The sequence below is a fragment of the Indicator indicator genome, chromosome 7 (genome assembly GCF_027791375.1).
Source record: "Indicator indicator isolate 239-I01 chromosome 7, UM_Iind_1.1, whole genome shotgun sequence".
Taxonomy (NCBI): Eukaryota; Metazoa; Chordata; class Aves; order Piciformes; family Indicatoridae; genus Indicator; species Indicator indicator.
The window spans coordinates 40,036,273-40,052,545 of NC_072016.1; the positions used below are offsets into that span (position 1 = coordinate 40,036,273).

The 16,273-nt window shown below is 44.6% G+C and overlaps 1 protein-coding gene across 1 annotated transcript in view; it reads left to right on the top strand.

The window, feature by feature from the left end:
- The window catches only part of MCU (mitochondrial calcium uniporter), a 131,751-nt gene extending 117,262 nt beyond the window's left edge, over positions 1–14,489 (top strand). Inside the window, exons 3-8 of the mRNA XM_054382160.1 lie at positions 738–908; positions 2,629–2,733; positions 6,234–6,394; positions 8,408–8,611; positions 10,237–10,353; positions 12,503–14,489. Of these exons, the coding sequence (XP_054238135.1) occupies positions 738–908; positions 2,629–2,733; positions 6,234–6,394; positions 8,408–8,611; positions 10,237–10,353; positions 12,503–12,619 (875 nt within the window). The 3' untranslated portion in view covers positions 12,620–14,489. The remainder of the gene's footprint in view (positions 1–737; positions 909–2,628; positions 2,734–6,233; positions 6,395–8,407; positions 8,612–10,236; positions 10,354–12,502) is intronic.
- The last annotated feature ends 1,784 nt before the right edge of the window (positions 14,490–16,273 follow it).

Genomic DNA, 16,273 nt, shown 5'->3' on the forward strand with positions numbered 1-16,273 from the left:
GAACCTTTGCTAAGGGGGCAGGCTGAGAGTTGGAGCTGTTCAGCCTGCAGAAAAGAAGGCTCTGCAGATAACTTAAAGCAGCCTTCCAGTATGTGAAGGGGTCCTACAAGAAAGCCAGGAAGGGACTTTCCACAAGGACTAGTTGTGATAGGATGAGAGGGAATGCACTGAAGCTTGAAGGAGGGGAGATGTAGACTGGAGATTAGGAGGAAATTAGGATGGTGAGGCACTGGGACAAGGTTCCCCAGGGAAATTGTGGATGCCCCTTCCCTGGAGGCATTGAAGGCCAGGTTGAATGAGGCCTTGAGCAACCTGGTCTAGTGGAAGGTGTCCCTGCCCATGGCAGAGAGGTTGGAACCGGACGATCTTTAAGGTCCCCTCCAACCCAAACCATTCTGTGAACCTATGAATTCTCAAAAACCAACCAACACCATGTTGTGCTGCCATGTCGTGTGGCTCTTAGCTAGCAGGTTATCTTTGGTATAAATGTGGTTGTTCTCACAGGATCTTCTGGTTTTCCACAAGGCACGTGGAGTTTAACATACTGCTAAGTTAGAGTGGAAACCTCTGACGTCTCTCAGTTCTTCTCTGATGGACGCATGTCTTGACAAAGGATGAACCAAAAATGGAGTCTGTTTTATGTTCAGCTCGTAACCATAAGGAAAATACAGAACTGCTACAAGATGTTCTGTTACTTTTTTATGGTACACTTGGTGGTTTTTGTCTTCCATTTCTAGAAGTGACGGTGGTTTACCAGAACGGGTTACCTGTGATCTCTGTCAACCTTCCGTCCCGGCGCGAGCGCTGCCAGTTCACACTTAAACCTATCTCAGACTCTGTCGGCGTCTTCTTACAACAGCTGCAAGCAGAGGACCGAGGGATTGATCGGGTTGCAATCTACTCCCCAGGTAACACTGCTCACCAATTGATTTACTTGCTTGCTAGCTCTTTTTTCCCATCCAGCATTTTCGTTTTTAAGGAAAATATGGCTACAGTGTGAGTCCTTTGTGAAAAAGGAGAAGGTAGAAATGTAGCTCTTGGACTAACAACATCATTGGCTATTATTGTTAGTAAAGTTTGCCAAGGATGATCAGGGGGCTAGAAATTTCTCTTGTGAAGGCAGGCTGGGAGATTTGGGGCTTTTCAGCCAAGAGAGAAGACTGAGGGGAAAGTCTTACCAATGCTTGTAAGTACTTAGAGTTGGATGTCAGGAGGATGGGGCCAGTATTTTATTGTGGTGCCCGGTGACAGGACAAGAGGTAAGTCACAAACTGGAACACAGCAATTTCCATCCAAGCATGAGGAGGAGCTTCTTTACTTTGAGGGTGGTAGAGCATTTGAACAGGCTGCCCAGAGAGATGGTGGAGTCTTTGTTTCTGGAGCCATTCAAAACCCTCTTGGATGCTGCCCTGTGCAACCTGCTCTAGGTGACCTTGCTCTGGCAAAGGGATTTGGCTAGATGATGTCCAGAGGTCCCTTCCAACCCTTATTAATCTGTAAAATCTGACTGTGGAGTGAAGAAGTAGGAAAACATTTCTAGTTCCTAGCTTATGGACATCAACCTAACAGGTGGCTTTGTTTCCTACTATTTAGCAGGAAAGATGAAACCTATATGGAGGTTCTAATCTCTTTGTAAGGAGCTGGGTGTGAAAGAGGATAGAGGGGAAGCAGCATTTTAGCATTTCAGTCATGTTTCACTTAATGTCTTCCTTTACTGTTTTGCTCCATTGCTGTGTGTTTCCTAGCCATCAAAGCTCAGATATGTTGTTAGGATGTCTTATGAAAGTGCCATCAAAGCAGCTAATCTCTTAAGAAGTTTGGGCCTGGGAGGAAGGTATTTCCTAGGTTAGTGATGTCTAAATACCAGAGCTGACCAATATCAGAGACTGAAATAATTTCTAATGCCAATGGGGAGAGCTGAATGTTACTTAAGTGGATTGTATTGCAAAATACAGTAGAATATTCCTAGAGCACAAGTTTTCTCAGGAGCAGCTGAGGGAACTGGAGTTGTTAAGCCAGGAGAAAAGGAGGCTATGGGGAAACCTTACTCTCCAGAGCTACCTGAAAGGAAGTTGGAGACAGGTGGGTGTTGGTCTCTCCTCCCAAGTAGTAAGTGGTAGGACAGGAGGAAATGTGCACAGGCTGTACCAGGGGAGGTTTAGATTGGAGATTGGAAAACACATCTTTCCTGGGTGGGTTGTCAAGCCCTGGACCAGGCTGCCCAGGGCAGTGGTGAATTCTGAGTCCTGGAGGGATTTCAGAGCTGTGTAGATGGGGTATTGAGGGACATGGTTCAGTGGTATCCTGGCAGTGCTGGGTTAAGAGTTGAACTCTTCCAACCTCAAGGTTTCTGTGATTCTATTCTATGCTCAAAGCGTGCAGGCTGAAGGGAACTGTTTTTCACACAATGACCTCAGATATCACAGATGTACAAAAGCAGCTGCATATGTAGCTCAGCTGCCATTTGCCATGTAAGGTCTCCCAGTACGTTTATGCATCTTGACAGAGTATCCTATGGGCAAATATAGCAGTCTGAACAGCTGGATTTGGGATAGTATTGCTGCTTAGCCACAGCATCTGTAGGCACTTTGTTTCTGCTGTTTAATGAGTCATCTGTTTGCCTTGCAGATGGCACGCGTGTCGCTTCTTCCACAGGCATAGATTTGCTTCTGCTGGATGACTTCAAACTGATCATCAATGATGTCACATACCACGTTAGACCACCAAAGAGAGGTAAACCAGCCTGGTTCTGGAGAACAGCAGAAAGACATTTTAGTATTCAGTTTCCTGTTTATCTGCAGCATGTTGGACTTACTGGTTTGAGAGAAAGTTGTGCTGTCTGGAAAGGAAGCTTTGCAGTTTCTAATCCTGCCCTTGAAGTCTGGTTTAGTGATATTCAAGTAATCGGAGCAGTCAGTAATGAAAAGCAAAAATTCATTCTGCTCAAAGCCAGTACCCCCAGAAGAGGAATAAATGAAGAAATGGATTATTTTTTTAATTTCAAAGTAATTTTTTCCTTTTTTCTAGTTACTGAAAAGTAATTTGATTTAACACGTTCTGAAGGAGTAAAACTCAAAATGGGAATTAGATTGGAATTTACACTCTCTGATTTGGAAGAGTAAATTTTTCCCTCACTTGGCAGCTAATATTGTTTCGTTTGAAGTGTGGAACTTTAAATATTGCAAATAAACCTTGAAACCTTGCTAGCTAACAGCAAGATAAATTACTGTGAACTTTTTAAAGGTTACATTATGAAGAATCAAATAGGAAACGAAGGCATCCTATTTTGAATCAATAAGAGAATCTTTTCATAATGAGTTTTGCATACTTGAGTGATTTCCCCCTCCCCCGCTGTGATGTGAAAACTTGCTAGAAGCTTTTGAGACACTCCAGAGCTACTGGTAGAGGAAGGAACCTGGTATTTTTATCTATACTTCCTCCCTGTCAACTTCACAGGCTTCATAAAACGTCAGGTTGTTGTGTGCTTGTGTTTATCTCTGAGGACTTAAGCAAGAGGACAAGTGTGGGAAATGCTGGTCTGCTTGTTGCAGATAATGGGAGTTGGGAAGGGGCAAACAAACTAGGAAGGCTGTCTTCTCTCTGCATGGCCAGTTAAGGTTAGATGATGGAAATGCCTTCCTTCGTTGATGTGAATGTGTTCCCTGGTGTTTGGACCTTTGTCCCTTCTGGCAGTAGAAAATGAATAAAATCATTCCTGAGGCAGGAGATGTGAGGAAACTGCTAATGTTCCATCTTGGCTAGGCTGAATAAAACAATGTGTGAAAGCAAGTTGGTCTAGCATTGATCAGGAGACTCACCCTATCTTTTGAGTCTGGGACTACTGTAGGTGGCTATCTTCTAAGAAGATCCACTGATGCATGCCGTCTTCCTTGCAGTCATAGAGAGAGTTGGGGCTGTTCAGCATGGACAAGGCTCAGGGGAGACCTTAGAGCACCCTTCCAATACCTAAAGGGGGCCTACAAGAAACCTGGGGTAGGGCTTTTTGCAAGGGCTTGTTGTGATAGGATGAAGGGGAATGGATTGAAGCTTGAGGTGGGTCATGAGACACTGAACAGGATGCCCAGGGAAGGGTTGTAGACCTCCTCTCCCTGGAGGTGCTCAAAGCCAGTCTGTGTGAGGCTTTGAGCAACCTGTTCTAGTGGAAGGTGTCCCTGCCTATTGCAAGGGGATAGGAACTAGATGATCTTGGCTTGTCCAGGGAGGTGGTTGAGGCCCCATCCCTGGAGGTGTTTAAGGCCAGGCTGGATGTGGCTCTGGCCAGCCTGATCTAGTGTGAGGTGTCCCTGCCCATGGCAGAGGGGTTGGAACTGGATGATCCTTGTGGTCTCTTCCAACCCTGACTGATTCTATGATGTTTAAGGTCCCTTCCAACCTAAACCATTCTGTGAATTTTCCAAGGACCTTTTGGCAAGGAAACCAAAATTCAAGAACACTTTTGTTGTTGTTCACAATATAAGAATAGAAATTTTAAAGAATTACTGACTTAGGGACCTTTGTGCAGCCCCTTGTCTTTAGTATGCGGGAGACTCAGGAACAGGAACTGGGAGTGCAGCACTGGGTGAGATGCTGTTTCTTTCTTATCTGTGGGTTAGACTGACCTCCACTGGAGATGTTTTTTTTTCCCCAATCTCTCTAAGAGCACCTTAGCAGATCACTCTCCATTAAGACTGGGTGTCACACAAGAAGGAAGTTACTCTGCTGTGTCACTCCACTGCTCCGTGTCCTGAATGCAGTGTTTTCACACCTACTAAGCCAGAGCAGTGGAGTGAGGACTTATAACAAGGTATCAGCTCTGAGAGTTAGCTCCTGAGCACAGGTGATGGGATCAAGCCTAGCTGGTCTAGTTTGGTATTTAATACGGCTAATGGGGAATGCAGACCTGGCCTCTGTTTCTACACTGGAGAAACTGCTGTCCCAAGGTGAAGCAGTTCATACATGCCACTCACCTTGTGTTTGGGAGGACAAGGTCTGTGTGAGTGAGTCAGTATGGTTTCTGGTGAGCTCCACTGTGTGGCACACCCATTGTGCACTGCTAGGTGAGCTCTGGGATCACCTAGGTTTCCTCAAATTGCTGCTTCTGATTCATTTACCAAGCAGATTTCTATAGCTTGTATTAAAATGAAGAAGTCTGAAAATAGGCACCAAGATTAGTTCTGTTAAACTCCTCTGCTGTTGCTTTTCCCTTTTCACAAAATCACTGTGTAGTTTGAAATGGAAATGCCAGAACATTTACAGTTCATGTAATTTTAAATATGAAATACTTTTTGATGGCCACCTCATTAGGAATACACTTTTTTTTTTGTCAGAGGGCAACAAGTTAGGCATTCAGTTAGGAGGAGGACGTGGTGTGCTTTGTCTGTCTTGAGACGTGTGTTACCGTTAAAACTTAAGCTGTCCATATTGTGTTGGAAAAGTCGTCATATTTTGAGATGACCTGAGGTACAAGGCTAAGGATGCTACAAAAATTTATCTAAATTAACTTTTTACCAATGCCAAGTTCTTTTGCTCTAATTTGAAACTTGGGTTTTGTCCATATGGAGTCCGTAATACACTACCACTGGTCACAAATCTCTTACAGATTAATTTTTCCTTTATGGGTCCTTTTTGTGCTGAAATGCAGGGATAAAGGCAGCTTGGTTAGTGGCCCTGTTATTGTCTCTCTTTAAATACTGAGGGCGAATTTCATTGCCCTGTAGTCAACAGTGTGGGGTTGGGCACAGAGTGTTGGGAAACAATTCCTGGCATTGGTACTCTTCATTCTCATCAAATGTTCTGAGGCCGCCAACCCAAGATGTTTGGTTGCCCTCATCAATAAGTAAGGTTACTGATGGTCTGTAGTCTGAGTTCTGGCTGTTTCTTGACAGCTGGTGTGATGGGTGATAATGATTTAGTTGTTCACTTGCCTTTGTTAAGTCTCCTATATAAATATGGATCAGAAACAGCTGTTGATACAGCTTAATAGCATGTCTCTCTTCTCAATTGTTCTTATTAAACTTTGGGAATATCCAATAATGAAGCCTGTCTGTCTTTTGAAGAAATTGCTTTGTCCTGAAGTGTTGGTACTCTTCGAAAAGCTTCTCTGTCAAGAAGACGGTTTCATACATATTGTGTGCAAACTAACAGCAGTTTCTGAAGAGAAGTTCTGTGGATATGTGCATATAAAGCAGCCTTTTCTTTTTTGTTTTTTCTCTTTTTTTTTTTTTATTCCCCAGAGCTCTTAAGCCATGAAAATGCAACGACGCTGAATGATGTCAAGACATTGGTTCAGCAGTTGTACACCGCCTTGTGCATTGAGGAGCACCAGCTGAACAAAGAGAAGGAGCTGATAGGGAGACTAGAGGAACTGAGGGAGCAGCTAGCACCCCTAGAAAAAGTGAGAAGCTTCTTGTTGTGTTTTACTTACTCTCCAAGTGCAGCCTTAATTTATTTCAAGGTTTTAATTGAGTCCCTGCCATGCTTCAAATTGCTGTTGTTTTTTAAGATCACTGAAGCAGAAGACTCACTGAATGTATGATTGTATACCAAACCATTGCTGTTTCTGTGGAAGTATTTTATCTCCTTGCTTTATATAATAGGAAATGAAATTGGTAGTAAATAAAGACTTGGCTAAATGAAGACTGGTAGATACAGGGAAATAAACATTTTTCATAGAATTATAGAATCAACAAGGTTGGAAAAGACCTCAGAGATCAAGTTCGCGACGCTTAAAATAAAATACAGGCATGAAAAGATGGAAAAGAAGTCCAAATGCTGTGTCCAATTCTGGTGTTCCCATCCAAAATAGTGCACAGAACTATTGGAGCAAGTGCAGGAGAGGGCCACAAGGATGATCCAAAGGTTGGAGGATAGGCTGAGGGAGCTGGGATTGTTCAGCCTGGAGAGAGGACTCTTGGGGGAACTTAGAGCTTCCTTCCAATTGTTGTGGTCGAGGGGAGGAGTATTTATTAATTACCCTCACAGAAATAAATAATAAATGATATGGCAAATGGGTATTAATAAAAGTAGTAACCCTTTATTAATATGAAATATGCCAAAACTCATTAAAAGTATCGTTGTATGGTTGGAAGATATATTTACAATGGGGATCATGCAGTCCTAGGGCAAAATGCAAACTATTCTATGTGAATTAGGAGGCAACAACTTGGAAAGAGAAAGTCTCCGAGAGCAGGTAGCGCTCAGTTACAGTGGGGGGAGGCTCGGTAAAAATCATTAAACCCAAAAGGGCAGTGAATTCGTTACTCACAGCTAATTTCACCCACATGGAGGGCTGCTGCTGCTGTGTTAGCTTTGGAGCGCTCTCATAAGGCGCAGCACGGCAGATTGCCAGCAAGGAGAGTTTACCCCGTGGTCCCAGGCTGATCTGGCTTCAGGGGGTGGTGGGCAGTTAATGACACTCTTCGCAATGGGCGCTTGCTTGGTTTCTGGGTAAACTGAGGCACGGCACTACTCTGGTGGCAAAGGGGAGGCGGACTAGGCGACTTCAGCTTCTGGGCTTGTGGCTTCTCCAGCTTGCATGTGTATGGCCTGTGGCTTTATCCTAGGCTCTAGACCAGGCACTCGAGACAACAAGGCTTAAGGCAAGGCAAGGGTAACTACCAAGTCACTTGTATATATACAAAATGCCAGTGGGGCACTGAGGCTAACATGTAGCTGCCCAGTGGAAAGGCCTTCTGCCAGGCAGAAGCAAGGACCTTGTATCTGGGGGGAGCAGTGGTCAGCTTACGTGCTCTCACCCCAGATTAACATCTTGTTTACCAGACAGGCAGGAGCCCTGTCTCCCCTCTGTTCTTTTCCCACGTTGCACTGTTTTCTGCAGGAAAGAGGGGAGAGAAAGGGACCCTGTCTAGTCATCTGAAGGCCTGTTTGGATTTGTACTGGGTTATGTCATGGCCCTACCAGGACACCAGTTCCTGAAGGGAGCCTACAGGAAAGCTGGAGAGGGACTTTTCATAAAGGTGTCTAGTGACAGGACTAGGGGGAATGGTTTTAAGCTGAGGAGAGTAGGTTTAGACTGGATCTTAGGAAGAATTTCTTCAGTACAAGGGTGGTGAGACTCTGGAAAAGGTTGCCCAGGGTGGTTGTGGATGGCCCCACCCTGGAGGTGTTTAAGACCAGAGTGGATGAGGCCTTGAGCAACCAGCAACCAAGTCTAGCTGAGAGGCATCCTTGCTCTCATGGCAGGGGGGTTGAAGCGGATGATCTCTGAGGTCTCTTCCATGATAAGCCATTCTGTGATTCTATGACTTTTCTGCATCATCTAGACTCAAACATGTTCCAAACCACTTAGCATGAATATCAAAGCAAGATGCCATTTTGATGCTCTCTCTTAATGGTATTAACGCAATTATTTCTGAGAATACAAGTTGTGTGCTTCTGTCTTCTGCAGGTAAGGATGGAGCTCAGCAGGAAAGCAGAGAAGAGGACAACCTTGGTGTTGTGGGGAGGCCTGGCCTACATGGCTACTCAGTTTGGGATTCTGGCTCGCCTCACCTGGTGGGAATATTCTTGGGACATTATGGAACCAGTCACCTATTTCATCACCTATGGTAGTGCCATGGCAATGTATGCTTATTTCGTAATGACTCGCCAGGTAGGACTTGCTGTGCTGATGTTGATACTTCAGTAGAGGACTTGATTTGTGCTCTGCTCCCTAGAAAAAGAGCAAAACTGTGCCTCTTAGAAGCAGCTTTGCCCCTTCCTTAGACTGTCAGAACCTAGGTGCTACTCAGTTTATTGGTCTGTGATTTTTCTGGTGGTGGTCACTGCTGATTTCCTGGTTATCTTACCATAAATGCTTGTGTGTTTGGTGACTGACTGCTTAAGCTATACAGGATCATCTACAGACAGGTCATGGTTTCTACACGCACACAGCTTCATATACGTCAGCTTGGGTGACTGCGATACCTTCTGAGTTTCAAGGCAGCCCACCTTTCTGACACGAGGTGCTGGCCTCTCTAAAGAGACAAAGGCTCAGGGATCTTGTTGGAAATGCTTTTCCTTAGGTATTCCATGGATTTGGCTTCCCATCCATGTGAAGGATTTTACTCTGGATGCTTGTAGTTGTGACAAAGTCTGTGTGGATTTTCTAATACAGGGTTTGTCTCATCATTCATTTAAACTTCATAATTCCACCTAAATGGTAAGGGAAGGAGGGCTCAAAGAGTCTCCACTGTCACAAAACCATCAAAACAGATGCTGTAGGTGTTCCAGCATAATGTCCAAAGGGTCTGTCAGCTGCATCATCTCAGGGGCTGAGGCCATGTGCTCCTCCTAGGGCTGCAGCAATAGTTTCTGCCAAGTGCAGCCGCAACTCCTGCCATGTTTGAACTAAAACTTTGTGGTTCAATCATCTTTTGTATCAATTATTACTTTTTGAAGTAGTGTACCCCTGGCAAAAGCTGTAGTATTGGGGTTTTATTCTCGCTTACATAGCTTGGTTGGGAGATGAACTCAGCTATTGTTGCTTTAATTATCTATTGCATGTTTATGACCTTAAGAGAATGGCCAAAGCTTTCTTCTGGTAGTTACAGATTTATTTTTTTTCTTCCTTGTCAGTGTTGGAACCCTGAAATGTGTTGGGTTTTGTTCTCCCTGCATGGAAGGGTTTACACATTTGGGACAGGAGGGAGGTGATGGGTCTGTGATGCTGGCAGAGAAGCAAATGCCTGACTGTAGTAGGTCTGGTTCATGTGCTTCACAGCAGCTGGTATGGTGCTGCTTTGGATTTGTGACCAAAACAGCCTTGAAAACACACCACTGACCAAGGAGGTACTCCTTGCCATATAACATCATCTTCAGCAGTTACTTGGGGGAGCTTCTCCAAAGGAGCTGTTGCTCAGACACTGGCTGGGCATTGGTCTGCTGGTGGGAGGTGGTGAGTGATCACTTTAGCATCACTCTTAGAGTTGTTTATCTTCACTTATTAAACTGTCTCTATCTCCAGTCCTTCAGCTTTCTCTTGGTTTTTGCCCTTTTTATTGATTCTCTTCCCCCATCTGGGTGTGGAGGAGTGAGTGACGGGTGAGGGTTTAGCTGCGGGCTGGGGTCACCCCACCACACTGGGTGAGCTTAGCCAATGCTGTCTGATCTTATGCCTTTACTGACAAGCCATGAGTCATTCTTCCCAAACACACCTGATATGTACTGTGCTAATGGTATCCTGCATTGCGTCCTGCTGTGGTGTTATTCCAATCTTCTGTCCTCCTTTGTTTTCAGGAATATGTTTACCCAGATGCCAGAGACAGACAGTACTTACTATTTTTCCATAAAGGAGCCAAAAAGACACGATTTGACCTAGAGAAATACAATCAACTCAAGGATGCAATTGCTCAGGTAACAAGAATTTTTCCACAAATAAGACAAATTACTGCTTGCTCGTTCTTAGCTGCTATTAATAGATGCACCTCAAACAAGACTTGGATGTATTTTAAGTTTTCAGCCCATTTTCTTGTCACAGCCCCAGTGCAATCACTGAATTGCCTTTGATGCAGCCAGGAATAGAACTGCTGGATGTGTAAATCAACGTGAAACAGTTGCCTATATGTCTGTAAGGGCCCTTTAGAAACTGCTGGCAAATCTCAAGTTGCTTCAGGCACTTCATGCCTCAGAGGAGCCTAATTCAAGATTTCCTTTCTTCTCAGCTCCTACACACCAGATGGATTTAGTGAGGCATGAAGACTTGCATCCATTCAGCTTGTGTCTTTCTGACATAGCACTTGAGTGCACTGGCTTGCAGTCCTGGAAAATAACGTTGGAAATGTTTAGCTGCATTGTTAGAGGCAGTGGGGTTAGATTTCCTGTCTTCTGGAGGCAGACGCTTTTGGCAGACTGTCCGTGTTGTGGGATCTGTTCAACCAAGCAGTCAGGTAGAGATCTTGCTTCATGTTTCTGAGAGCCTTCCTGCAGGAGGACAGCACAAGCAGAAAAAGCAGAGTTACCACCTTCCTTTTCACTGCTCTATATCGTTCTCTGTTTATTCCCTGGCTCTGGAAATGACAGAGATTCAGGGCAAGACTTGTTCTCCCTCTGCCTTGAAGAAGCAGCTGTACAAGGAGTAGAAGGAGGTCAGGGCTTGGCTCTCATGGTTTGCTGAGAAACCCCAGAAGGACCTCTGGGATTTCATGCTGTGCTGAATACAGATACCTGTGGGGGTGTTTTCATGGAGCTTTTCTTCTAGAATCAGCCATTTCTATTAACCTATCTGGGTGTTGTGGTGTTGTTTGGGTTTTTTTTTTGTGGGTTGTTGTTGGTTTTTTTTTTTTTGGTTGTTTTTTTTTTTTTTTTTGTTAAAAAAAAAAAAAGGTTCCAGTGAGTTTATGAGAATGAGCTCACATAATCCCAGTGTGGTGGGGGTTGAAAGAGATCTCAGGAGTTTATCCCGTCCACCCTTCCTGCTAAAGCAGGTCATCCACAGCAGATTGCCCAGGATCACAATGTCTAGGTGGGCTTGGAATCTCTCCAGAGGTGATTCCACAACCTCTCTGGACAGCCTGCTCCAGGGCTCCCATATCTTTACAGCAACGAATTTTTTTCTTCCTGGTCAGATGGAGCCTCTTGGGTTCCAGTTTGTGCCCATTGCCCCTTGTCCTGTCACTGGGCACCCCTAACAGTCTGGCTTCATCTTCTTGCTCCCCACCCTTTAGCTCTTGCTGAGCATTGGTCAGATTTCTCTGTCTGCTGTTCTCTAGGCTAAACAGCACCAGGGCTCTCAGCCTTTTCTCCTCACAGAGATGCTCCAGGCCCCTCAGCATCTCTGTCACCTGTGTTGGGTGCTCTCCAGTAGTTACCTGTCTTTCTGAAACTGGGGAGCCCAGAACTGGACCCAGGACTCCAGATGTGGCCTCCCTAGGGCAGAATAGAGGGTGAGGACAATCTTGTTCAACCTGCTGCCCACCTTCTTCATGGACCCCAGGAGACTATTGGCCTTCTTGGCCACAAGGGCATGCTGCTGACTCATGGTAAACTTCTTGTCCACCAGAACTCCCTGGTCTTCTGTGGAGCTGCTTTCCAGGTCACCCCTCACCTGTACTGGTGCAAGGGGTTACTCCTCCCCAGGTGTAGGACTCTTCACTTCTCCTTGTCAAACTTTGTGAAGTTCCCCTCTGCCCAGCTCTCCAGCCTGTCCCAATAGGGCCGAATTGCAGCACAGCATGACAGGGTGTCAGCCATTCCTCCCAGCTTGGTATCATCAGCAAATTGGCTGGGGGGACACTTCATCCAGGTCATTGACCAAGATCTTCCTTCCCATATTCCTTTCAAGTGTGGCAGCATGTAGAATAGTTGGAGAAGTTTAGAAAAATGCTTTTAACTCTGAGAATGGCTTCCCCAGTTATGAGTTGTGACTTTGTCATACTTTTTGAATGCTTCCTTTCTGGACAGGAAAACCAGGGAAATATGGGAAAGCTTTCCATTCTGTAAAGGGGACTGGGGAAGGTGTGTTTGGGAGCTTGTTCTTTATAGTTTGTCTTTTACTTTTAGGCAGAGTTGGACCTTAAGAGGCTTCGAGACCCACTGCAGGTTCACCTGCCCATCCAACAAATCGATGACAAGGACTGATCAGCGAAGAAGCTCTGAACCCCGGCAAAAAACCTGTTCATAGCTCTTGCCTTTTTAAATTAAAGCATTGCAGGTGGAAGCTGGGAGATGGTGTGGGGTGGAGGGTTTTCACCTTTAATCAAGACAAAGGACTATAGGGGGAGGAAGTCTCTTCAGTCTGAAGATGGGACATTGTGGAATGTTAGTTCTGAAAAGGGCTTGGCAATTAGTTGTGTTTCAAAATTGTCTGGATGATGATTGTGTACAAATACAGGACTTGGGGGGGAAGGGGTTTGTGGAAAGAATGTATTGCTGGGGTGTAGGGGTGTCTTCTTCCAGCTTTGCAGGGTCTGCCTCTTGATAAGACACCAGCAGCCTGCTTAGCTTTTTAAATTTTCCTTTACCTGATTCTGATCTCTCTTTCTCTCTCAAAACAAAAAGGAGACAAAAAAACCCAAACAAAACAAACACAAAGAGGCCCCCAAAAGAACGAAGAGTCCAAGGCACCCGGAGCTATGGCTGGTGATCAGAACTTGCACTCCACCGCCATTAACACGCACACTCCTGATCAGACCTGCTCTTTTTTATAAAGTTACTACAAGACTGCTTTCTACTGGACAAAAACCGTGAGCTTCCCCTTCCCAGCCCACCCTGTGTGCTCCACTGACTTTCCTCCTTTGCTTATTTGTAGCACAGAGTGGTTGTAGCCAAGTGAGAGAAGGAATGAGTTTTCTTCTGGACATTTGATAATTGACGTTTTGGATTCTTCCATAATAAATATATAAACTTTTGTGTCCCAATGCCCTTCAGCTCCTTCTAGAAATCAACAGCATCATTGCATGAGAGATTTTTATTTCTTTCTATGTTCAGTCTTAAGGGAGGGAGTTTTCCCCTCTTCCTACCCCAGATCTGATAGCCACCTGGACTATAATATTACAAAGGCTTAAAGGATTATAAAACTGTGGCAGAATCACAATTTTTGAATTATCAGTTTTGGAACAGGGAATAATTAAACTTAGTATTTGACTGTTCGTGTAATGGGATAAAGGTCTCATGTATAGTCAAAGCATTTTCCTTGCCCCAGAGGCTTTCTGAACGCCTGGGGGGGGCTCTTGCTGTGCAAGACACAGAACTGCATCAGTTCTCCAGCACTTTCCCCCTCATTAAGTAGCTTTAAATGAACTTTGCGCCCACAGGTCAGAATCTCTTAGGAGTGGCTAATGACATCTTCTGTTCTTAGCTGAAAGAAATAGAGGAAGGAAAGTCAAGCCATTGCCCTCTTGCCTAGCCAAGGCTGCTGATTTCTAAGCAGATAAAACATCTCTTCATTCTAAGCAGGTCAGTCTGGTTCAGCTTCCTGCTGATAAATACTGTGGAGACAGGATGGAGGTGAGAGAAGGGCATGAAGCTTTATATGCAGAAAGGCTGGCTGCTTTTTTTTTTTCCTTTTTTTTTGACGTTTCACTACTACTCCTCACTGTGTCGTGGAAAGAGGCTTCTGAGTTTGTTTTTGAGAGCTATCAAAAAAAAATAGGAAAGAAAAAAATCAGTATTAACTAGATGCCAGGTGCCTTGCAGATGTGGAAACACAGCTGGGATTGCTGCCTCTTCTCACTCAGTGGCATGTTGGACTGAATGGGTGCATGTTTCTAGGTTGTTGGTTTTTTTTCCCTTCCCCTTTTCCTCTGTCTTTCCATTTAATTACATCGTGTGATTATTTTTTTTATCTGTTTTATCCGACTTGTGTGATGAGTTTTAAAGGGAAAAAAAATGAACACAATCCTGTAGCCAAATCCTAAGTGTGTGTTTGGGATGAGGGAGGGAGCATGGAGAAAAGTTCTTTAAAAAAAAAAAGGATAAAAAAACAAACAACAAACCGAACATGTGTAAAATCCTGTATCATTTATGAAATATGTATAAAAGAGCAATGTACTTCTGGAACAATAAATAACTATTCAATTTTTGAATCAGTGCTCTGGAATAACATTATTCTTCCCAGCTGAGAAGAGAATGTTCTCTGTGTGGCAGCTGCCTCCTGAGTTTCCTCCGTTTCTGTTTTTTGTTTAGGTGGTTTCTTCTTCACCTTCCATCACTGAGGCCGTGGTGGTGCAGTTAATAGCTTTCCTGAAGAAGCTCGGATGGAGATCTTGCTGCCACGCCTAGCTGTGTAACACAGGGATCTCGGGAGCAGTTGAGGTGGTGAGGTAGAGGTAGAGATGCTTGGTCCAACAAAGATCTGCCTTTGTTTGACCAGCTTAGTAGCTTCATGTGAAGTTTGAGAAAAGCTGGAGAGCTGTTGCAGGGAAAGAATACGTATGGGCATATAATGCCCAGCAACCTATAAGGTACCAAGTGGTGTCAATGTGTTTCTCTCTCTCATTCAAGTGCCCCTTCAGAAAAGAAGTGAAGTGTTACACTTCTGTAACTTTCTTTCTGGGCCCTTGAATGGCTGTGGTCTGTTCTGTGATGCTGACGTTACCGTTTGCTAGTCTGAATCAGCAGACCGTACTTTGTCCTAGCTTATAAGATCGTTAGGATGTGATGTTTCATGACAGAAAGTTTTTATCGTGCCCGTTGACTGTTAAAATATATAAATAATCCATGACTGCAGAGTTTTTTACAACAGCTAACTCCCCTTATGCCTTTTAAAGTTGGAAAGGATCAGCTAGAAGCTATTAGTCATTGTGACCCACCTTTAATCACTGTTTAAATTCAGTTCAGCAAGGCTGATAAACCTTTTTCCTCCAAGCAGTCTGCTGCTGGGTACAGATGAGCTGCTGCCTTCCCTACACAATCAGTTGCATAACAAGTCATCCATTTTGGCATCCAGAACAACTCACGGCTCCGGTTTATGTCCAGCACCACAATCCTTAGTTTGAAAGCAAGAAAATGCTGTGAAGAAACTTGTTGCTTCACATCCTTCAATGTTCTAAAGATGATGTGGGAAAAGGAGTGAAATAATAGTGTAGAACTGTACCCTGAATTATGGTCTCTCTGGTGGGTTTTCTTAGCCTATGCCTCTGGAAGGTTGCTTCTCTGCACCACCAGAGCCCATGGTCTCTGCAGGGGGGCAGATGGCACACCACAGACTCCAATCCTCTGCTTTTGGTGTCCTTGACTGCTGAGACTGCAGGGAAGCTTTATTTGCTCTCCTGATCTATGCTGTTGTATGTTAACATTAGCAGCCTCTCTTGCAGTGGCCATTTCATGCCTGGGAGCCAGGCAAGTACTAAGGCTAAATCCCACTGGCAGTGCTGCCTGAATCTTAATGTGGCACTGCATTCTGAAGAGCATGTGAAGGATAAACAGTGGTGTGATGCTATGTTCTGCTATAGGTGTTATTTATTTGTTTTTCTTCTCTTCCCTCTTTCTGTGAGGGAGCCTCCAAATAAATAGTCCAAAGTTGTCTGAAGGTCTGCTTTTTCTCTTGCCTGCAAGGCTACCATGCAAGCCTCTTCAGGGGAGGTTCATGGCACCTTGTTCCTGACAAGCAAAGAAGAAATCCTTTTTCTTTTCCCTCATAACCCTTCCTACCTGGCAGGCAGTGATGCTGACCACGTTGCTGCAAGTTCTTACACTTCTATGTTGGCTCTACGACGGTGTGCACAACGCTGTGAACCTGCTGCTGGCTGTCAGACCTTGGCACTGTCAGTCAAGTGAAACTGGCAAAGCTGCCCCATCTTTCTGAGCAGGTAAAACAATTTCTTTGGTCTCCTGA